This window comes from Stegodyphus dumicola, chromosome X1 (assembly GCF_044657685.1).
Source record: "Stegodyphus dumicola isolate Sdum_Otavi_A_Nest chromosome X1, ASM4465768v1".
NCBI lineage: Eukaryota > Metazoa > Arthropoda > Arachnida > Araneae > Eresidae > Stegodyphus > Stegodyphus dumicola.
The window spans coordinates 197433977-197458324 of NC_140780.1; the positions used below are offsets into that span (position 1 = coordinate 197433977).

At 30.1% G+C, this 24348-nt stretch overlaps 1 protein-coding gene across 1 annotated transcript in view; it reads right to left on the reverse strand.

Moving 5' to 3' along the window:
• The window catches only part of LOC146993388 (homeotic protein ultrabithorax-like), a 180440-nt gene that overhangs the window by 36315 nt on the left and 119777 nt on the right, over window positions 1-24348 (reverse strand). Inside the window, exon 7 of the mRNA XM_035349894.2 lies at window positions 18774-19630. Within this exon, the coding sequence (XP_035205785.2) occupies window positions 18774-19314 (541 nt within the window). The 5' untranslated portion in view covers window positions 19315-19630. The remainder of the gene's footprint in view (window positions 1-18773; window positions 19631-24348) is intronic.

Sequence of the window (24348 nt, forward strand, 5' to 3'; positions counted from 1 at the left end):
TGAAATTACGTTGCATGTATTACAACTTTACGAATTAAAACGTTTGAAATGTTTAAAGGGATATGTCGAAATAAGAATGTTCAATAAGTTTAATAAATTTTAAAGTGTAGATTTTTAGTACCATTTCTTATGAATGTTACCAACCTTTCGAAAATTTTTGACAAAAGCCACAGCTTGTAATCAGTCTTTCCAAAATATAAATGAAAGAATGTTTCAAAAGAACTCTCTTAAGTGTGAGAATTTTGCTTGAATCGCCTAGTTTACAACTAAATATAACTAAATCAAACACTGTTAAAGTGCTGTATGACATGCTGCTTTCAAATAAAAACAATTTATGATCTAGCTTGAATAAGTAGACGTAAGCTGATAAAAACAAGCATATGTCTCGCTCGATTCAGTTATATGTGACATGGAAAGTATATGACAGAGTTTCGAAACTACAGAAGCGTATCGTTTTTTATGACATTAATCCGAGCTAGTTTTTCTTAAGCAGAATGTACAGTTAGTTGTATAAGCAAGTTTATTATGTAGTACTTAGTATGATCATATAACAAAATGAGAACTAATGCACCCTAATTTTTGACCGAATAAATTTAGCTCCATTAGTAACAAACTAGTTTCACCTATAAACATTAAAATTACTCTCTTGTAATTTTAACGATTATCTGTGAAATTTACAGATTGTTTGTAATTTTAATGATAAATTACTCGCTTGTAATTTTAACAATTATCTGTGAAATTTACAGATTGTTTGTAATTTTAATGATTATCTATGAAATAAAGAAAAATATAAATGCATTTTAGGATTAAATTAAAAACTTTAAATATACTTTTACACTATGCATTTAAACGCTTTAATTATTCAGTTAAATTTTGCAACGTTATTCTTGTGCTAATCTTTACAAAGTATTTTGATGGACTGAAAAATGTTAACTAGTTATGAAATAATAAGTACTTGATTTTATTGAGTTCAGAATAAAAGACAAAGATGACAGATTTTTGATATCTCACAGAATGAAATAATCAAACGTAGGCACTAGAAAGCCCCTCCTCCCGCACAAAAACTGTATATTAATCTTGAAGGAAATCTGTATATTGATGGCAGATAAACATTGTCTTTCGATTATGTCTTACATCTGATATACATATAACAGAATTTAAAATTATTCCAGCCTACTTAATTCAAATCTTTTTTACCTCTCTCTCTCTCTCCATATATATATAGGTGTGTATTATATGTACTATAAATTATTGTAACTCGTACGGAATCTTAATTCTGGAAAGCAGTAATGCAAATGATCAGTTTATTTAATGAGCTATAATGTTTCATTTTAAGCATTTGGTTCTAAAATTTCTCTTACTTCGTATAAAACAATTTTTTACGTTTTTATTTTCTACAGTTTTAGGAGTTAAATTTAATACCAATATTTATTATCCATTATTATCGTGATAAGTCACAGCATTATACATATATTTAAAGGCATTTAAATTTATTCATTTATTTATTTGCATGGATCTTTCAAATTTCAATCATTTCCAGCCAGCCACGTTTTCTTTCACAATTAATCCATTTGATAGCAGTCGTTATCAATATTAAAAATAAAATTTTCATTAAACTTCTTCCTGAAGCACGGAAACCTTTATGCAGCCGCGGAAAAAAATTATCTAATATTTGATAGACCAATTTTTGCTTCAAAAACACAAGTAAAAACCGAAATATTGAATATATTGTTCTTTAAAACGTATGTATCCTTAAACAAATATTTTTTGTAAATTCATTCGAACAACAAATGCATTAAACAAATGGCTGTATTAGAAAAAAAAAAAAAAAAAAAAAAAAAAAAAAAAAAAAAAAAAAAAAAAAAAAATGCTTGAATACTTAACTGCTCTTTTTGAAGTGTTTTCATTTAAAAAATATGTTGGAAAGTAATACAGAGAAAAATTTCTAAAAATTATTGACATTTGGAAGCCTTTACATATCTTTTGTAAATTCATTCATTATGAAATTCCGCATTGCATTGCATGAATAAGGTTTCCATCAACGGATAGCAGCAAATTTAAAGTAAAGCTTTATTTAAAATATTTCTACTATCTGTTTACAAATTACTTTGACATTCTTAGAATCACTTATTAAAAAAAAAAAAAAAAAAAAAAAAAAAAACATCCAGTTAACCTGTAATTCCCAGAGTTTAAGACTAAATTTTGTTTACCTACAAAATATACCTAGTAGTACCTCATCTTTATTTAATGTTTTTAACTTAGCCTGCTAAATTCAGAAAGAATAACCATTTTTCATGCAGAAAACTTTAAAAAAATGGTGTATATTTGAGAACATAAACAAACACGCGCCATGTACGCAAATTGTGCATTTCCATTAAATACTTCAGTATTAAATGAGGTGATTTAACTTATAATACAAATGAAGAGTAAATTATTGGTCATAAATATAAAATATAAATAATTATATAATAAAATTTGATTAACATGTCTAAAATTGAACTAATTATTTTTAATTAAAAACAAACGTACAATAAAACACGATAATTTTAAATTAAAAACGAGCATGCAATAAAACACGATTGTTCTAATTTCTATTAGAAAAAAATCGGAAGGTTTTTTTTTTTTTTTTTACACGAGGCAAAGCTTATTCCGAGAAAACAAGCTATAAACAATTGTTATGTTTCCCTTTTTCATACTTTTGCCTGTTCTGAATTTTCCAGTCCGTCTATAATTTTAATTTAACTTTACTAAAAAGATGAGCAGTAAAGGACGCTGAAATAATGAGACTGGAAACAACTATGCAAGAGTCTGAATGACAGCGATAACTTATATTAAGGCATAAAGTCTTCAAAATGTTCTAGGTAATTGTGTAAAAATATTTTCAGACAAGTATGTAAAGCTGTGTATAAATTTATCTCTTAATTTATTGAAAGTATAAAATACGAGTCGATTTGTATCTGAATAGGAGTAAGTTGAATAATTTCCCTTATTTAAATTATGTGACCAAATCAGAATACCACCAAATGATATAGGGTACTTTTTTATTTCCATATAACAAGCAACAGTATAGCTTTCAAGCCATTCAGTGCTTTGTTCTTTTTCTCAAAATATATTAAAATTCTTCATTATTATTTTAAAAATTTAACTTGCGTCTGTATCTCTAAAATAAAACTTTATATAGTGTAGCAAGTTGAAAAATAATTCCGCAAGCAACAATGTATCACACGAAAAATTGTATGGATGTTTGTACATGGTGAATAAAGACACTAGATCTGTATAGGAAATTTTCTTCACGATCATAGAAGCGGATCACGGGGAAAATAAAAAAGAAAAAAGGCCAAAAACGGAATCTGTCCTCATTTGCAGGGGCATTCTGCGGAAGAAGACGGTTCCCAATCGTTTTGAAGGGGCCTATGATGTGTTTGCGAATCGAATAGCCCTCCGATTCTACCGATCGTTGCCCTTTCTATCTATTTTCAAGACCATAAGACAGTTACCGCTAAGAGAAAAAGAGGCAAGGGGATTGTTCCCAAATTTCTGCCGCTGCCATTCTATTTTTCACAGTTTCTTTGTTTCATTTTTTTAGCGGCATTTTAAATCGTCACAAAATTCTCGACGATTCCCCTTCATTCATTACCTAATTTTTTTATATATATAATTCATCTTACTTCATCAGCATTCGGTTTTGAATCTCGCATTTTTTTAGCATGTAAGTAAAGTAATCATACGTTTCATAACCTTTACTAGACCTTACAGGCCCTGATATAGAGAATTTTAACAAAACACTTTTTGTAGCGTTATTCACAGCAATAGAATAAAAAATGAATAAATAGGAAAAGAGGAAAATTAATACAAAAAGAATAGGAATAAAGTTCCCTATAATTTGCCTTTTAACAACCCAATGAGGAAAACCAATGAAAGAATTTCATTCCGTTCCTGAATTTTTTCAGTTATATATTCTAAATAAAAAGAATCAGTGCATAGTAAGAACTGCTTTTTAAATTTATCATGTGTCAGCTTTTGTAATATGTTAGGTGTGTACTTGACAACTTAATGAGTAACCGTTTTCTCTGCGTGTTGATTTAAGAATGTGCTAAACATAATACTTTGTATGAAAATCAGTGCAGTTTATTTGGTCAAAATAACCCAAAACTATTTTCTCGCTTTGGTCTGTTTAAATGAAGAATATTAAAATGTATTAGAAAAATCGCGTGACTGAAACTAAATGTTCTGAATATGCTTAAAGAGACAATAATTTCCTTAATTGTTTAATAATCTCATTTCAGTCTCTAAAATGACTGTACTCTGAAAACTTAATTAACAACCCTACATGAAGAAACAAGGCCATTGGAAACAAAGTTAATCATGCTTACAAATGACACGAACATTTTCATATCTTAAATATGAACAAAAACTACTAGCATTACCAGACATGGTATCCATGATGATGGACGTATTGAATGACTCCTTCCATTTGATGCTATACTTATAAAAGTTAATTTTTTTTTTAAATCAATGACAGCTAAACGTTAAATCGGAACTTTTTTACTCAGTTTAAAGACAGATGTGAATATGTAACTATGCCTGTAAAGAACAAGTATTGAAATTGCTCTTAACTAACTAAAATTATATTCTAAATGAGTATTTATTCAGACATACTAAAGATTTTAGAAAGACGAAAAGGGCTTTACGTGTGCAAGGGGGGTGGATTCTACTTTAATATTGATTATAGTACGTATCTTTTAAAAATAAAATAGATCTTTAAAGCGTAAAAACATTGCGCAAATAATTTAGAAAAAAAATTATAGAACTGAAAATTATTAATTTGTTATAAAGATTTATTAAAGCGCTTAGTTAAACACTGATAGCTAAAAAAATCTGGCAAAATTTATGATTTCTGTACCTTTTACGAGCAACAGAATTCAAGGTAAAATAAACATATATTCAATACGAAAACATGCTATTTTTTCGTGTTTAGTATGCAAGCCTGAAGCCAGTAAATCACAAACAGAAATTCTTAGCAAATAAAATTTGTATTCCGAGTATTTCTCATATAATTTAGAGAAAACCAGATGTAATTTCAAACAGAAACAAAACAATTATTTCTTCCTCTCCTCATGTAAATCCTATCTGGCAAATATATAGTGTGCGTGTGTGTATTTAATTATTGTAAAGGACACTAGAGCTATCTGCCTAAGGGAAGGGATGCCTTCGTGGAGGACTTTCTAAAGGAAACTGGCTCGTATACACGTTACACATGGGGAAAACCACGAAAACGCCCATGCAGCCAGCCCGTTCGCGGGATTCGAACCTCGGACCGAACTACCAGTGTTCAGCGACTTTACCGCTCGGCCGCTGGTGGGCCTTTTCAGCATATGATTTCATGTACACTGCGGCAAGTATGAAATATATTAGTTGGTGGAGTAAAAAGATTTAAACATTATCATTTGTTACTCGCTGATTAAAATTTGACATTGGTATATATAGTTAAATAGCCATTTAAATCAGAACGATTGCATTACCGTAAGGAAAACATTGTTTTGATTAAATATAGATTTTTTACATGAAGCTTAGCAATGAGTTACATGTAAACTTAAAACGCATGCTATTCAAAAATGCGTAGATACTCCCAGATAAAAATAAAATACTTCTAAAAATTTAATATGCATTATACTAACAGAAATTTTCACGAAATCTTGTATAACTCAACAAGCATTCAAATTTCAAAATCAAAATATTTTAGAAATTAAGGCGCGTCTGCAATTTCCATTACTTGTGTATTCCCATTTCTCTTTTCAAGATAGTAACTTTATTTTCATAAATGAAGACTAAGAATATGCACAGGTTACGCATCAATAACCTGAAATGCATTTCTTGTTTTTCAGACAGTCCCTGTTCTCTTATCTCGACCGATACGGATAAGAAAAGCAAGCAAGGGAAAGTAGGATTTGGTAGATATATTGATTTCCGAGGCAGGATCCCAACACCCGTGAAATAAGTGTGTGCCTATAGAGTATGCAGGGAGGGGGGAAGATTACGACCACAATACACTATTTCAGAACCCTATCCGAGACCAGAAGCCCCTATCATCCGATGCCCCAATTGTCTCTAAAGCCATCCTCCCAATGTTCTAAGATCTTGAAACCCAGATTACATCGGAAATTATCTTCGCACCTGCTCCTCTCTTCCTTTAAACATTTGTCTCGCTAGGAATGACAAAAACTCGGTGAACGTTTTTAAACTCATTCTACTCATTTTTTTACCTTAATTTTACTGTGTTTCTTCTTATTAAAGCAGTTCTAAGTGCGTTGGATTGAAAGTCTTAAGCTCAAATAATGATTCAATTAAAATTAGTAATTACGCCCTTGTTTAGCTTTCACTAAACGCTGGATTTTTCTCAATTTTCTGGGATGTAGTGAATTATTCTCCTCTTGGAAGTGAATTAATAGATAAATTACATGTTTTATAGGAACTTTTTTCTTTAGATTACCAATTATTAGATTTCTTTAGATTACCAATTATTTAGATTTCTTTTTTCTTTAGATTTAGTATTACGAATCTAAGGTTGGCAGTATTCGAATTGCTGAAATTTAAAAATAAAATGTATCCACAAATAATAATTCTTAAACTAAAATAAACTGTAACTATGACAAAAGCGTGATTTTAAGCCATTAAACAAAGAAATGGCCCCGTGCTGTTATCTATTGTTTTCTAAAAACATGTTTACAGATTTACGTTTCAAGAAATATATAGAAAAATGCGATACTCGTGCACGTATTAAAAATACAAAAAGTAAAATTTAAAATTAACGTTAAAATAGTAATGTGTAATAAACCGCAAAGTGTGCATTTTTTAATTTGGTTAGCTCGCGAAACTGTGCTGTTCCCTCATCTTATCTTTTACGCATGTATAAATTTTTATAAAGTTAAAATTCATATTTATCAATGAATTAATCAAGTTTTCCTCAATCTCAAGACAATAAGGCTTACTGAATCGTAAGGGAGCGATCCTATAATTCATGCTTTGGAACATTTTGTGTGTTAACTTTATTTAGTAAATATCATGTTCTTCGCACTTAAACCATATAATCCAATTCAACAGCAATATCACAAAATAATTTTAAAATGGGCATATCTCTAGAATTTCCGATACGCAGTCTCGCGCGCTGGAGATTTTTTTTTTTTTTTTTTTTTTTTTTTTTTCCCGTATGGTATTGCCATTGCTCGCTTTGAAATCGTTGAGTTTCTTAATCAAAAATTCGTTAAAGTTTTACAAAATATGAAATCGATAATAAAACAAATTCAAAATTAGGGCCAAGTTCGGGCTTCCAGTTGCAGATATTCTAGTGGAGGACAACTTATTGAAAATTTGATGTCTCTAGGCACCGTTGTTTTTTTCGTAGCGCGAGAAACATACATACATTCATGCAGATTCTTCATTATTTAATTCCTTTAAATATAATGCAGGGCTCTAATATTTGGTGGCGACAACTTGAAAAGTAATCCGACATTTATAGTTAACCAACGCAAAATGCCAAAACGAAATTAATAGCCCTTCTGGGCTAAAAAAAAAATACTTTTTAGGTTTCAGTGGGATGATTTTAACAAGGAAAGCGCATAACGAACTTCCTAACAGTGTAAAGAATGTCAATATGGAGATTACTGCTATTAATAAAGCGGAAGATGAACGAACTTTACCCTCGATAAGCAATATTTCCACACGATCATCTTTGGCTGCACAATACATTTTAGATTTAAAATAGGCTGTTCTTAAATGGGAAACTTTTAAGAGAATTTAATCCTAAACCTAATGAGAAATTTTTTTGAAGAATTATCGCTTGAAAAAGATCAACAGAGTTGAAAGAAAAAAAAATTTCGTAGCTGCTGGCATCATTTGCGCAGCACACTTAAATTTACTCCTTATTGTATGCAATTTCTGCGACATTTTGGGATTTTTCTTTTAATTTTAAAGATTTTTTAATTTATAAATTTTTTCATTCACAGTCATTTACTCTTTCCATTTCTGTAAAAAAAGTAAAACATTTAATTTAAGTTTGATACTTCGCTTTTATAAGATAATTAGATGTTAGATAAAATAATAAAATGTTAAATTTTTCCTAACTCACGTCTGGTTAGACATAATATATAAAACAATATATATAGTTATGTAAGGAAATAAAACCTATTTTAAACTGTTAAATAACAAAATAAAAAATTTAAAGTCATTCAATTTAACATTAATTCCTAAAAAACTGCAATCAATCTAAATGAAAATGATATTGGAGGAAACAGCTTCGTTTTTCATTCCTTGCCTAAAAGCGCACATAAAAAAGCTTCTAAACATCGAGGGCAGCTTTTTTAAAATATGTGTTTGTGAAAGCTGTGAGATAATAAACGAGAGCGGAAAAGAATACTGACCACTATGTAACGTATGTGTTACAAGTATTGATTATTGTTTAAGATAATTGATAAATGATTATTATTTAAGAATTGTTATTAATTTCTAAATTTTGCTTTTTGTTTATCAGTGATAGACCACGATTTGAACTACGAATTATGTATATCGTTGCCTAAAAGTACGTACAAAAAAGTTCCGGATGTCGAGTGCAGACAAGCGTATTTTCCAAAAATACGTTTGTGAAAGTTATACGATAAACAAGCACGGAAAAAAATATACATGTAATTTATATTTAAGAATTATTAAATTTTGCTTTTTGTTTATTCCTTCGATAATCGATGGCTTAAGCCATGAATTAATATTAATATAAATTTGTTCTCTTTACTAATTATACAATAAGCTTGTCTTTATGAATTCTTGTTTTGTGTAGGTATATGTTACTAAATGAACCAAGTATTTTATGCATTTTTTTATATTATATCTTACACCTCATTCATTTCATTCATCCAATTCTATTTTTCCATATGTTATTTTTATTCCATTGCACAAATTTACTGTATTTAAAGAAGGTTCCGTCCGTTTATTTAAATGACACCCATTTTATAACCCATTGCAACTGTTTTAGTCTCCACATAAATTAATACAGAAAAGAGAACACTTATAACCTTCTTTTATACGATTTAAGCTACTCTTTCGTAATCCATTTTTAAAAAGGTTATTTCTTTCAACTTTATGTGGACATGCGAGTGTTAATAGAAATAAATGTAAACGTGATGATCGGATTAAACGTGTTTGATATTGTAACTTCCTATTCATCAATAGCATTATAACTTCGTCTGAACATAGTGCTAATTAAATTAAATTAGTTGTGCGTTCCTTTGGCTGTATTTGTTTATTTTTGTCCTATTCGTGAATTAAAATTAGTTATGTGTTTCTTTGGCTGCATTTGTTTATTTTTGTCCGATTCATGATTGAAAGAATTTTCACATTTCAATAACACAGATCTCCTCAAGTATATTTAAGAAACTCACTATTTTAGACAATTATCTCTTACATAATAAAAATAGTCTCGATAATGCGGCTGTGTTATTATTATTAAAAGTATTTTATGATTTTATACAGAGCATGTTTAAAAGCTTTTTCTTTTATTCGAATCACATAGCAAAAATTCCGCGAGATCTAGGAATCGAACTCAGTTCATTTTCAAAAATGTTTGGTGTTAAAAAAAAAAATCGATTAATTGCTCCTTTTACTTTTCTGCTTTGATGATTTCTTTTATATGTCTTCGTTCTGTTCTTGGAAATGAAACATGTAATTTAATATAATGAAAGAAAATTTATCATGAACTTCTTCGTAGCTTGAAAAGTTGCTTGTTTTTTCAGCTCTGCAGAATGCTAGAAAATAATTTTATTTAGTTTTTAATTCTCTTCGCTGAATTACTCTCTGAATTTCAATTATCTCTTCTCTGAAAAACCACTGTAAACGACCCACATAAATCCACCCACATGACTTAAAATTTTCTTACGTTTGATTTTTACCAGAATTATCTTTAGTTTTTTGTGGAAGAGGAAACAGATGTTTGAAAATCAGCGAATAAATTAAATGTTATGTAGCTTATTTTAAATTTTGGCATTTATACATTGTAAATTCAAGTTTGCATAATCATACGTACACGAACGAATTATACTATCTATAACAAGGAACGAATTATAATATATATTAATTATCTATCTATAACAAGGCTTTTATTTTGCATATTAATGAAATAAAGTGAACCCATTTTAATAAAATAAATATGTACTAACAATACTTTAGTCAATATACTGCACGATTTTTCGGACTTCAATAATATTCGCAATTAACTGCCGATATAATCCGTTTAAATAATTTTATAAAAATCCAGTTTTGCATTTTTGCTAAGTAGGAAAACTGATATGACACACTACAATAGTACACAGAAAAGCTTGTCAGTTCTCCGAAAATCTGATCCTAATACGGTCTATATTAAATTTTCTAAAATAAAAATTCCTAAACTTGTTTATTTCAGAATCGTACTAACATGAATATGTGGTTTATAATTAATTTAATAATTTTGGCTATAGATCTGCAAATACAAAAGAATCTACAGAGTAAAGCAATGAATTATCTGTTCTGCATTAAGTGTTGCATAAAAATCAAAATTAATATAATACATTCCCCAAGTTTCAACTAATACAAAACTATATCCTTCATGAAAGGTTTAGATAAAAAAGTAGGCAAAGTACAGCTTACAGCAATGTTTATCTCGAATAATCATTGAAAATAGTAACTCTAACTTGAATTTATTGATGTTATCAATAAATGAAAATAAGTAATCTGTTTACTTTGAATGCAGTTCATATTTGTATCGTAAATTAACCAGTTTGTTTTATTATTTTTCATATTAAATTAATTCGTTTGCATATAAACCGTGTGAAAATGTTGACCTTCTTGTAGCAAAGTGATTAACTAATTACGGATTATTAAATAACAGAATAAACGTGATAAAATGCTTAGTAGACTGTATTTACACAACTTCTTTCTATAATTACTATAACTTCTGCCAACTTCAATAGCATAAATTTGCATTTAATACGTAGTAGCTCATACAGTGAAAACAAAAGCTCCTACATCATCTTGTAAGCAATCATCATAGACTTTTGCAGCGGCCAGCAACGAAGGAGGAAAAAACCTACAGCGCGTATACTGCGATTCTCTTTAAAGAAATATCAACTACTGCTATGAAGCGTGGAGACAAGTTTTACGTTCCACCCAGTCTCCATAGCTTTCTTTCTTTCTTCCCCCCCCTCCATCCATCCGCACAATTACGATGCAAAAATGTTTACGTGTATACGCATTGACATACTTTCAACATTCTAGAGATGTTTGAAGCCATCAGCAAATTTTCTCATAAACAGAACTTTTTAATTGACAAAGTCAGCCTAATATCTTATATGGGGGAAACTTTGCTGCATTACGCTTTAAATTTTAAATAGTTTCTTCCTCCTTTCAGCATGTCTTCGTGGAGTAACGGTAGCAAACCGGGCGTGTATTCGAGAGGTCCAGATTCGAGTCCCGGAGAAGGCACTACTCTTTTATCACGTCTCCTTTTTCAAATAACATAATGTCTCTACGAGTTTACATTAAAAAAACCGATGGAATAGTTTTCTCTCATAAACTCACAACAAGAAAGTTCAATAAAGCAACTTAAAAAGACTATGGAAATCTTCCTATTAAGTTTTATAAAAACATAGCATCATATGTTGTTATTCTAGCAATAACTATTCAAACATCAAATTACCAAGTCTTTACCTTCAATAAAAGAAAACGTCACTTGGTTGTAGTTCGCTATCTCTCTTGGTAGCAAGAAAGAAGTACTTTGAACTGTAAGCGATTTCAGCACACAAATAGTACAAAATATTATTCAGTAAAGTGAAATATTATGATTCATGATGTCATGAATGCGTCATAAAAAACTCTCCTTACATTGGCAGAATTATTGAGTTTTTCATCCAAATTTCGATTTCTGTTATTTCAAAATCCATATATTAAATTAAAAAAGAAACAATAAATGATATGTAGCTATATAATGGCAGCATAATTAAATAACACAAATACACGATCATGTTCCCTGACCTTAAAGAAATATACATAAATAATCAGTAACAAAGGAAAGGTTGTATTGTATATTCATTGCATTACCTCAGCAGCAAATTACTTCGATAATGTTTAGCACGGAAAATATTGAAGATATATTTCAAGGAGGAAATTTAATCAACATAGTTTCGTCTGGCTTCTAAATTCTAGTTATGGAAGTTTTCTACAAATTGAATTTTTTTGTAAGTATTTATTGAATATAGATAGTGTTAAATAAAAGTTAATAAAGAAAGCAAATGGAACTGGACGCAAATAAAACACTACAAACATAAAATTAATTCTTTTATTTAAACCATATTTTTAAATGTAATAAGGCAAAATAAGTCCCCAAAAAGGCCTAAAAAATGCAACACGTTTCTTCATGAGTTTATGTAAAAGAAACTTTCTCGTCATGCTTAATATTCGTGAAATTAAAAAAAATATCTCCTAACAAACTTAAAGTGAAAACGACCAACTGATTTTTCTGAATGTTGAAAATGATCCAAAAAGTATTAAATCATCTTCAGTATGTTGTTTCAAAGACTGTTGTTGGGAAGGGGAGAAGTCTTCCTACAGTATTCATTTTAAAAGCAAGCGCAGGCAGATTCTACAAATTATTTGTATTTAAATAGTCCGCCATCAGTTTGAGAGAGCTAAACTTTAGTTCCCTAATTCAAATTCCTCGCTAACACAATATTTGAACTATCCTTTATTTAATGCCTTTGTTTCGGGAGGGAAGGGACAGGAATAGAGCACATTGCAATTCTCATGCACGCTTATGCAAATTACTACCATACTGGAGAGGATGATTTCACTAAGTGAGTAAAACGAATAAGTAAAATGCATAGGAAAAAATTCCAAAGCTTTTTTGCTTCTTTGAACTACGGCAAGCTATGTGAAAAAAGTTACACGAAACTTTTTTTTTCAGATTAAAATTTAATAAAAATACACACGCTTCGAGATAAGAATTCTAATATAACTGAAACACGAAGCGATGAAAATTTGGGAAACCTGTCAAGATCTGTATATAAATTTAATAGTACAATTTGAAACATATAAGTACATTTTGATATGAAGGAAGTGGATTTCGAGAATGGAATTCACGAAAATTTATAATTTACTTGATATTAATCATTTGAAAAAGCTACAACAAACTAAGTAATATTTCATTTAATCTGAAAAAATGAAAGTGCACCTTCAAGGGAGGAAAGAAAAAATTGTCTTTTTCCAGTTTCACACCTCCTTACTTTCTATCGACAATAAACATGTATTCGCACAACCAATGAAAGCTTATTAGTAGTATAAAGAGGTTATCACTGATAAGAAAAAGTAAGTTTACTTATTTGTAGATCATTCTAATTCAAAGTAAATCAATAAAATATTAGATGATGACAAGCGACACTGTGACACATTACGCAGTATCTTAACGTATTACCTCTTAAAGAGTGTATCCGTCTGGTCTTCCACTAAACGCGTCTTTTAAAAGTGATGATATGGAATGTTAATTACTTACCTGCCATGAATGAACTGCAGCGCCATCAAATTAACTAGTTATGAAAATATAAAACTTACCTTTATTTGAGGCCAACGTGATATTTACAATATTTTATATTTTTCTTATTTATAGATGTTAACCTATTAACGAAGTTGTTTTCTCGTAATAGAGAAAAATCTTCCAAAATTACTTTTAGTACTGTTCTGAGCATTATTTAAAGTATTGAGTACTATTATTTTCTTTCACTTACTCTGCATGTTATATGCAAATGATGTTTCGAATTTTCAAGAAAACTTTTCACGGCAAAGCACACGAAGAACTAAATGCCTTCTTGAAGGGCTTTATGGTAATGAAGCTCACATTTACGTCACAACGGAAAAAAAGAAAAACCATCCAAGCAAATGGAACTGGAGCAAATGTTAAAGCTGGGAATCAAACCCTGAAAACCTCAGTTAGTATGCTTCAAAATGAGACAATAACTGAATATGTCATTTCAATGTAAAAAATGCATACAGGTTGTCACACAAAATTCTCGTTTAGCTTTTCTAAGAGAATGTTTGCATTATTACATTTGAAACACATGTAATCTACTCCAGTATGTAAAATGCATTACAGTTCATGGAACTGAAATATCCTTTCTGAAACCATTCATTGAAGAAGTATTTCCAATATTCTGAAAAAAAAAATTATTAAAAATAATTTTTAACAGAGACGTAAAAGAAAAATATTAAGGCATTTATGAAGAGTTTAATTTTTTTTTAAATTAATACATTAATTAATGCTTGTGCGAGGTGATTGCGAAATTGCACTGTTGTCCGAACAGAATAATTAGCTTAATAGTATCGAGAACGTTTTTGAAATACATATAAATTTTTTATATCAAATTAACATAATTTTTACAAAGAATTAAATTTGAAAGAGAAATCAGAAATGAAAGTAAGACTTTTTTTTTATTCGAATGCTTTCAAATATTCCTTTTCGATTTATAATTTACATCTCTTAGTACATATATACAATATGTGCTAATATAATGTCATATTATTATTTAGTAATAATAATAAATTTCAAAAATTGTATAAAATATGATAATCCTACATTTAATATACATATATAAAATATCACTTTTCCACTGATCGTATTTTTTATTAATCTATTCAGTAGATCTATCAGTAGATTAACAATTAATTCCAATGGCAGAGTTTTCATATGGCGTCGATAAAATTTAAGGCTTTTCTTTCTGCTAACCGAAAATACTAAATAAGAATGCAGGACTGTTATTTACTTCATTACGGAATACCTATTTTAATTCTGTGATAAGTAAAATATTTAATTAACTTTTTCACTTCAAATAAGTGTGAGTGAAGCAGAGACTAAATGTGCCAGAATCACAAAAAAGCTTTCTAGTTCTTTTTTAGCAGTGAAGGATTTTCAGCAACGGTTTAGGTTGTTATCGATACATTCTCTCTTCTTTTTCCATCTATTTCACGCGAGGAGAAACATTTAGGGTTCAGTCACGTCCCTTGATGGCAGGACCACGGTGATATATCTGGCCACGCTTCCACCAAGCGTTGGGAAACGTGTTAGGCTTTTTCTCTGTTGTCCACTTTAGTGCAATCTAGATGCCGTAGAATTCCCACTGCGAGAATATGCATGGTTTATGGCAACGGACCTTTTGTAGGATAGCCATGACGGATTTTATTGTACATTTGGCATATGTAAACGAGTTTTACTGCGCAGTCTACCGCAGTTTTTATTTAACCTTTTCTAGTATTTCAAAGCAAATATATTTTCAATTAATGTTTATATGAATACTTTTGTTTCCCGTTTAGTTATATTGTAGGTATTATCGAATACGGCTGTAGCAAGCCTAGATCAACAAAATTTCCTTGTTATACTCGTGCTCGCTGTAATTGATTTCTACTTTGTACATACATAAATATGTGCTTACACACATATATTCATACATATACATACATCACATTTTTCTTTTAATAGAAGTTAAGGCAGAAATACTTTGCAGAAAATACATAAAACTCACTTTAAGTTAATTTACAAATAATAAATAGTTTTGACTCTTATTTCTATATGCACGTACATGTATGTATGTATGTAGATATTTCGTTAGACAGAAAATTTATTAATTACTGTAAAATTAATAAAATGTATGTAGATATTTCGTTAGACAGAAAATTTATTAATTACTGTAAAATTAATAAAATTTTGATATAAGCTGTTTAAACACTAGAGTTTATTATTTTATGTTCTAATTATTTTATAACAGTTGTTAATTAATATGCATATATCTATATATAGATGCAGGGGGGAAGAAAAGTATATATACATACTTTCTACGTCTTGTTTTCCAGTTATATGTTATATCTATTTTATATTATTAATTTTTACAGTAGTTTGTTTTTATTTAACAACTTTTTAATTGCTGCGATTTTCTCATAATTTTACATTTTGTAAAATTTCTTTAGAAATAAATAATGCTGTACGTATAAAAAGTATAAATGTACACTTTTTGTATTTGTTTGTATGTTCACAAGTAAAAGTTTTTTCCTACCAGAGGAAATTTTTAATTTTTCACCCCCGTGAAAAGGATGCATCATAAAGTAGTCTAAATTTTGAAATTATTGTGGTTTCTTATATATTCGTCCATGAAATTTGTTTTCGTTTTGAATTGTAGCACAATGAATATCAAAAGAATGCTTGATTGCCATTAAATGGTTAGAAGATGTTACATTTCAAAACTCGACAAAGCATTATATGATACATGTTTCTTGAGGTATGAGAGAAAAGGAGCTAGAGAAGCTTAAATCTTCTCACGCCTTTATATATGACAAGTTAGATACACATTAAACTTTATTTGATAATTGTAAATAATTATTAAAAGTATTATAATTATAGAGGAAATCTCATTTTGAATATCTTTACAAAGAATATGTTTTTCTCAAAAGAATGATAAATTGCTTAATGCATGGTAAATTCATACGTCAAACAGAACCTTCTTTTCGAATAAAAAAGTCACGAATAAATTCCTTAAAATGATTTTATTTGCTTTATGATAATTGATGAATAATTTATTGTGTTAGGAAAGAGAAGAGCTGAGCTACTTTTTCCTTTAAAATTACAGGAAAACACTCATGTACCCTGATACTGCCGTAATGCATGGATTACAATGCATTTAACGTATTCAGAATTATAAACAATCTTATCTTCGAAACTCTTCATTTATTTCCAGAAAGGATATCTTCAGAGAATACAATTAAATGAGCCAGATACCTTAAATTAATTTTCGAGCTGCTTAAAAATAAGGTTCTGCTGAACAAAATTCTTAGATTGTTTTGTAAACACTTAAAGTAATTTAAGTGTAGTTTGCACTCGTAAAGTAAAACGAAACAAAAATCTATCTACAAATTGGCATAAATACTGACAGCAACTTATGAAGGGTTAAATTTATCTGTTAAAATTACCTAACTATCACAATCTACAAGATTAACTGGAAGAGGAAGCTAGAACTCATTTTGTACATGAGCTTGTTAAAAATGTGTTATATATTACATTTCTGTATTAAATATAATAAGCCATCTGTACACATATGTTGGTCCAGATGGGCATTCCAACAGAGTAAACTCCAAATTATTAAAAATATCTTTTACATTCACATGCTCTGAAAGAATCAGTTACTTAAATTTAATGCTTATTATATGACATAAAGAAGTAATTGAGATATATTTTTATTCGAAGTGTGGATTTTGATGCCTTAAATTATATATTTAGGAAAAATTATATATACATACATATATATGGCAAATACAAATCAATATTGCTATATTAAAATTCACTATGCTGGAATTACTTCATGACTTTTTTTTATCACCATCTTAATATTTATTTATTTGAAAGCCAATGAGTATTTCACTTCTATATTACTTCTTTAATGCATAACCCTAGATTAACCCGTAAATGCTGCTTATTGTTTACAGCAATGATGATCAACAAGAATACAAATTTATATAGCAAACATTAACACACTCTCTGCTTATCAAAGCACTATCGATGTGATCATAACTAAGAAAACAGATTATCCCAAATCAGTTACACTCTCTAACCAGTAGTGGATGAATGAGCTCAGGGAAGCATGCTTTCACTGAGTGATTGGGGAGTCCTAGGGGAAAACTATTTAGCCGCTCCAGGATTTGATGACCAGTAAACAGTCGTTTTATGACTTCTCCCTACTGGGAAGGTATTTGGAAAGTGATACATGAGCTCTTACTTTGTAAAAAGGGCAATAAAGCTATTTTACTACTATTTGCAAGTGCTATAAATGTTGGAAGCAAGTTGGAGAAAAGGGATTTAGGAGCTCTTTTCCTCCTCATTTTTATTTTAGCATCTCTTCATGAAAGGGAGGTTTTTGATTTTATCTTTGAAAAGTTTGTTGATTCTCTTCCTGCGTGCTATCCATCTTCTTCACAATGCAATTGTTAGTGCGATTTCGAATACAGAACACATTAGACTTCAGTTATGAACTAATTATATGAATTATTTTTTTCAAGAGTTATATTATTGGATGAAAGTGGATTTGCTGCTAATGGTTCAATAATGTTGAGTTCATTACATTTACCACAGCTTCGATTTCTTTAAAAAAAATAAGTGAAGCATCGAAGAGATATTACCCAATATTAAAAGATTTTAAATGTTATGGTACTAAATAACAAACATGAAGAAAGATATCTATGAGACTAGAAATATATTGTGTATATTACGAAATTCACTCTTAATCCTTCCTTGAAGGAAAAAACTGTACGTATTTGAGAATGACTAAACACATTTTTTTCAAATCAGCTAACAGTTATGTTCTCTCTACTTCGGAGCTCAAATTATCAATTTAAAATCAAAATATTACGTATGTTAAGGAACTAAAAGTACTGGATAGTTTTGCATGCTCTAAAATAAGCGAATATTATTTTATAGTCAAATGCTTTATGAGGCAAGCATCGATTTGTATTTTAAAAGAAAGTACATACACGAAACACTCGTAATCGCTAAGAATCTCCACCCCCCGTGAAGTTTTCGAAAAGGAAGTAAAAATGTTTACTTTAGCAACAACCCTTTCATTGTGAGTTTTTGAAGAAGCAGTGTCATCAGATCACGTTTTTCAATTTATTGATAATTTGCAAAAGAGGAAAAAAAAAATGTAAAAGAACAACGAAAGATAACTTACACCAACCTGCTATGGCCATCCACGGGTAGAAAGCATTGGCAGGTGCTTGAGCCATAGGAGGCGTGCTTTGACAGCAGGTCGACCATGCATCTGTTACTCGAGGGGTTGCAGAGTTATCGGGGGGAAAGGGTCGCATTGTTTCCCCGCTCATACTCGACGGTCTGAGGCCTGTGACAGAGCTCGAGGGCCAAGAGGCCATCTCCTTAACGGCCTGGTTGAAGCCATTCTGATCTTTAGCCAGGCATTCCGGCTTGAAGATAGTAGAACTACCTTCGCTGACGGAGTTCGAGTATAGTTTGCAAGCCGCAGCCGCCGCAGCAGTGGCCGCAGCCGCCGTCGATGCCACCGACGCGTTGCCGTTATTAGTGGCGTCGACCGCCGCATACGAAGCCGCTGAATTTTCGTGAGCGGGATTAGACCGAGCCGTACTGGGCTGCGGAGGGTACGGTGGTACAAGGAGTCCCTGCGGAAAACGATACGACTGCTCGGCGGCTGATTGTCCGTTGTAAAAGCCGGGCTGTTCGAAGTATGAGTTCATCATGTAAGGAGATGATGCAACGACACCTCACCGACGATGCAACGCTCCTCACTCTTCAACATCAGAGTTGGAATTTGGGTATTTTTTACTTGAGTGAACCGTGTGTTGGATTCAATTTGAGCCCTCGGCTGCCATGGATACACATTCGCAAAGGGTGGTTCTGGGGAGGTGGTCTCCAGCCAATCAGAGGAAGCCTCTCGGCTCCTTTCTCCTCACTGTATTCTGCCGCCGTTGAGACACGCGGTGCTCCTCTTGGACACAGGAGATCAGGTCCTGATGTTCTCTGAGAGCAAACCTCTCTCTGTTCCCCATCTCATATCTGAAACACGAATAACACAGTATGGTACCAATAACACTCTATGGTAAAACAAGGTACAGTCATTTTACGACCTTTTCAGATTTTTATATGAAATTCATGACTGTTCATTGATTCATTTGAAATTTAATTTCAGAAATCGGCTACAACTATTGAACCTATTCGAAATATCATGCATGCAAAATTTTATCTTTATGAACCAAAATAATCACTGACATTAGACTAACTTTTATAGTTTAAAAATGAAATAAAAACATTATCAAGAAATTAAAATGTTTTATTATTACAGAATATCGTAGATAAAAGACCAATTTATTAATTTCAATTTTCCATTCACCTCCAGTCGCTTTAGTCATCAAGACCAGTTATACTACCTAAAGTCATTTCATAAGCTTTGCATATTCGAAAAACCTTCTTAAATTAATAAAAAGAAGTATTTTATTTTTAATAAATTTTTGGAAAAGTTTAAATGAAATTTTAATAAATTCAAATTTTCAGCCTATTCACCATGCATCATTTTCATCGGAATGTCATTTCTTAATGATTAAAATAATATAAAAATGTTTCTTAGAGAAGAGAAACTTTGATTTTCTGTTACGTGATATTTGGAAATTTTCATGCAAAACTGGCAGTGCCGTTATCAAATAAATAGCAAGTTCTATAAATTTCACAAATGTAAATACATATCAATAAGCAGAAATATCGTACCTCAAATTCTATTAACATTTAGGTATCACAGTAACAAGCTATAGTTGTGCCTTTTACATTTTGCACAACACATATTATAATTTTGATGCAAGTGTGAAAGAAGATTTGGATTTTTATGAGACTGCTTATGAGGACGAAAATTACGAACCTATATATTTAATTTAAATAATTTTAGCTTAAAAGTCACGCTATTAAAATTTCATTCTTAATTTTATAAGAGTCTTAAACTATTATTTTAGTAATTGGTTACATTTTAAGTGGCAGAAAGAATGTTCACATTTACAGCACTGAATTTGTCCACACTGTAAAGAAATAAATTTCTATTAACAATATATTAAGACATATTTGAAGCATAGAAAATTTTTCAGATTCGAAAATTACATATCCAAAGAATATAATTGTCTACTCAAAACGTTTCTACTCCATAAGTAGCCATTTAATAGTTGTTACTAGTTCTGAAATTTTAAAACTGCACCAATTTTTCCCACTTCTAGTGAAGTGTGAATCAATGGTCAGCATACGTTCTTTAGTAACATTTTTTAAATATGGCAAGCTGCTAATTATTTTTATCTATTTACTTAAATATGTCCCATTATTCTCTGTTTAGGAAACTAAAAAGACCATGACCAATAAAAAAGATGAAGAAGCTTAGGGACATTGATATAAATATAAATGTGAAAAGAATTAAACACATCAGTTGATAATTACAGACAACAGAAAATCACTCGATCCAGTAGACCCAGATAATCAGAAAGTGAAAGTGATAAAGATATTTCAATATAAATAGAAATTATAAAGCTACAATTAAAAAAAAGCAGTAAATAAATTCATTATTTATCTTAACTGGTAAAGTGTGCACTGATTTCCATTTATTTCGTAAACTTTACTCAGTTTATTTTGAAATATCATGAATTCTGTCAAGTTTTCGGAATTTTGATTGAACTAAATGTTAAACCAAATTTAATAAATCCTTTTGATAATTTAATCGTAAGAGAAAGCTTATTAATTATAGAATCACTTGACGAGTTAGGTAGAACTAGATGATATAGGTAGATGGATAGATAATAAATGGTATAGGTAGATGGCGATGCTAAAATTTTTCTGTCATTTGATTGAAATTAAACTTTTAATATCAACAAAACAGAGCTATTATAAGGTACATTCACTGAATCTATCACATTGTCGATAACGATCTCTGCACAAAAGGTATTCCTATCGCATCGAAAATATTTTGTTTCCTAACTCAAATATTTAAATGAAAGCATATACTTTAAAATATACAAGTGCTTAAATACAGCATGCATTGCAGCACAAAATATAATATTATTTGCTATTAATATTTATTTAAATACACAAAAAACACCAAAATTTGAGTTTATTTTTGTCTAGAGAAAGGTTTTGCCTGCTGAGCGTTTACTACCAAAAGAATAGAGATATGAATTTTTAGATTAGAGATGATGATTAGTTGCCATTATTTTCATATGTGGCTTTTCATTCCAACAACATATTCAACATTCAAAACAAGAGAGGTACTGCAGACATAAGTTGGTGTTAATCGAGCTAAGTTGCTATGGTGCTTCTGAAAATCACTGTTATAAGCAGTGGAGATCTTTCTCGTAATAATTACATCAGCGAAAATGAGCATAAATAGTTTGGGCTCTATTTCTACAAAACAATTTCATACTTAATTTCTTTTAATTAGAAGAAAAGGAGAAGAGTTTAAAAGAAACTCCTTTCATAGTAAAAAAGCAATTAAATTTGTTTAAAAAATTATAACTGAGAAAGTAAAATTTCAGAAATATATATCTGAAATTTAGTTGAAAATAAAAATACATAATGAATTGTTACACCTTGTGGAGTATTTATGAGCTTTGCGGCCCCTCATCTTAAAAAACAGGTAATGCGCTTACTTTCATTTTACATTGCTTCTCTTTGAAACTGTAAGGTGAAGGGTTGCCCTTTAAAATGCACGCTCTCATAAATCCACCTTAGGTTACAAAATTGTCCTATTTCACTTCAATGTAGAAAATTTAATATTACTATTATTACTGCTATTATTTTGGAGACTTAAGTACATAGTTTTAAGTCTAGTCAATGTAGCTAAAAGCAGGAATTGCAAATGTAGCAAAAAATGTCATATTTATAAGAACAGTAATATACAGTGTAATTATGTACAGTGTAAATATATTAAAATGATGACTTCACGTTCAGTAAACATAAAAACAATATAAATAGCTGAATATTGTGTGCTAACAATGATGACGCATAATTAAAATAAAAATCCCCAATTTTCCACGAAATTTTGTAATTAGTTTCTTTCTAATGTGATTTCTGTCATCACATAGATGTGTTAAAGACGAACTCAGTTCAGATGCAATGTAAAAATTCATACGGAGAACTTTTGTTTTCTTCCAGGTATTTTTAAGTTCCTCAATAACATCATGATGTTGATGATGATCATCATTACAAAATCTTTGCTTATTTCATTTATGAAGCTTATATTTAAGATTTAAAACGAGTCCAAATTCACTTAATGATCTTTATAAATACAACCAAATTTTATCAGTGTAGGTGGAAGTATATACACACAGAAACAGCTTGCTCTAGGTGTAAGTTTTAACACTATTTTTTAATGTTCTTAAATGTGATAATAATTACACTTAAGAAATATATTTCAACTGGATCTTCAGTACCTGTACGAATTAAACCAGAAGATAAATTACAGAACTGAAACAATTAAATAAAATACCTATTTTACAAAGAGAGCAGGACCTCCATGTTGACTATTTTTCTAAAATCATATCGAATTTTTCAAATTTACTTTACATAAATTGATGATCATTAAGTTTTACAATACGGTAAAATTTCTGGCTAATATACCACAGAAAATCCTGAATACGAATAGACTGTTAATAAAATTACATATCTGCTTAACAGTTGGCATATTGCCAACGACATCACATAGCAGAATGCTATAAAATTGGTCATTCTGCCATATGTTAATTATCCGATAAATTTTTGGAGAAGTCGTATGAATAGGTATATATATAAATATATATAGTTACCTACTGACATTCTTTTTGGAATTTCACAGCAAGCTAACACACGAAACTTATCTTATTTCTTTAAAAATCTTAGCTACTAATTAAGGGAAAACCTTCTGCTGCAATTAAGAAAATCCATCGCATTTTACAAACAGCAAAATAAATTCATAAATGCAAGTATATCTTTTTGAAAGTAATTATTCGAAACGGATATATATACACATTCCCAAAGAAATTCCTAAACTGTAAAAATCATAGCGTGCATGCATGTATACGATATGTATATACATACATACATACAAAATGTTTCTGGAAAACAAAACTGCTTCTAGAAAAACTAAATGCAAAATTTTGACTATCGAAAGAATGGCCGCTATAATATATGCTCAGCCTCTAATATATTTTACTTGGGGAAGAAAATGCTTCTTGCGATACTTTTGGAAATAATATTTTAATTGAACAGATTCCTTGAATTCTATGAATATGAGCAATTTTTCTCATTCAGAGAATCCATGAACTCCAGATTTTTATTTAATTAAACGGGTTGGTAAGCGTGTTCTAGCATAACTCACAGAAATTTACACAGCAAAATTCAGCCTTATTTTCGTGTCAAAAAGGAATCTAAATGTATTTTGATAAAAAGCGCATTCCCTCCCGGTCAGTTAAAAAAAAGCTGTTGAATAAATTCCATAGTTTTATATGTTTTCCTATAATCCCTTTTCATGTTCACTCATTTTGAGATTCATAAATAATATTCAATAATCACTTACATTGATGCGGAGCATTTGCTCATTTAGCAAAAGTGAGCTTATACTTCGTTCAGTTTTAGTACACAGGATTTAACTCGTATGGTACTTTCACTCTTCGACATTAAATATGAAAGTCGTATTAGAAACAGCTGAAGACGGCACTCATTGCTGTGCCTGTGAACTCAACATTATTTAATCCGAATGAGCGGCATGCATTAGG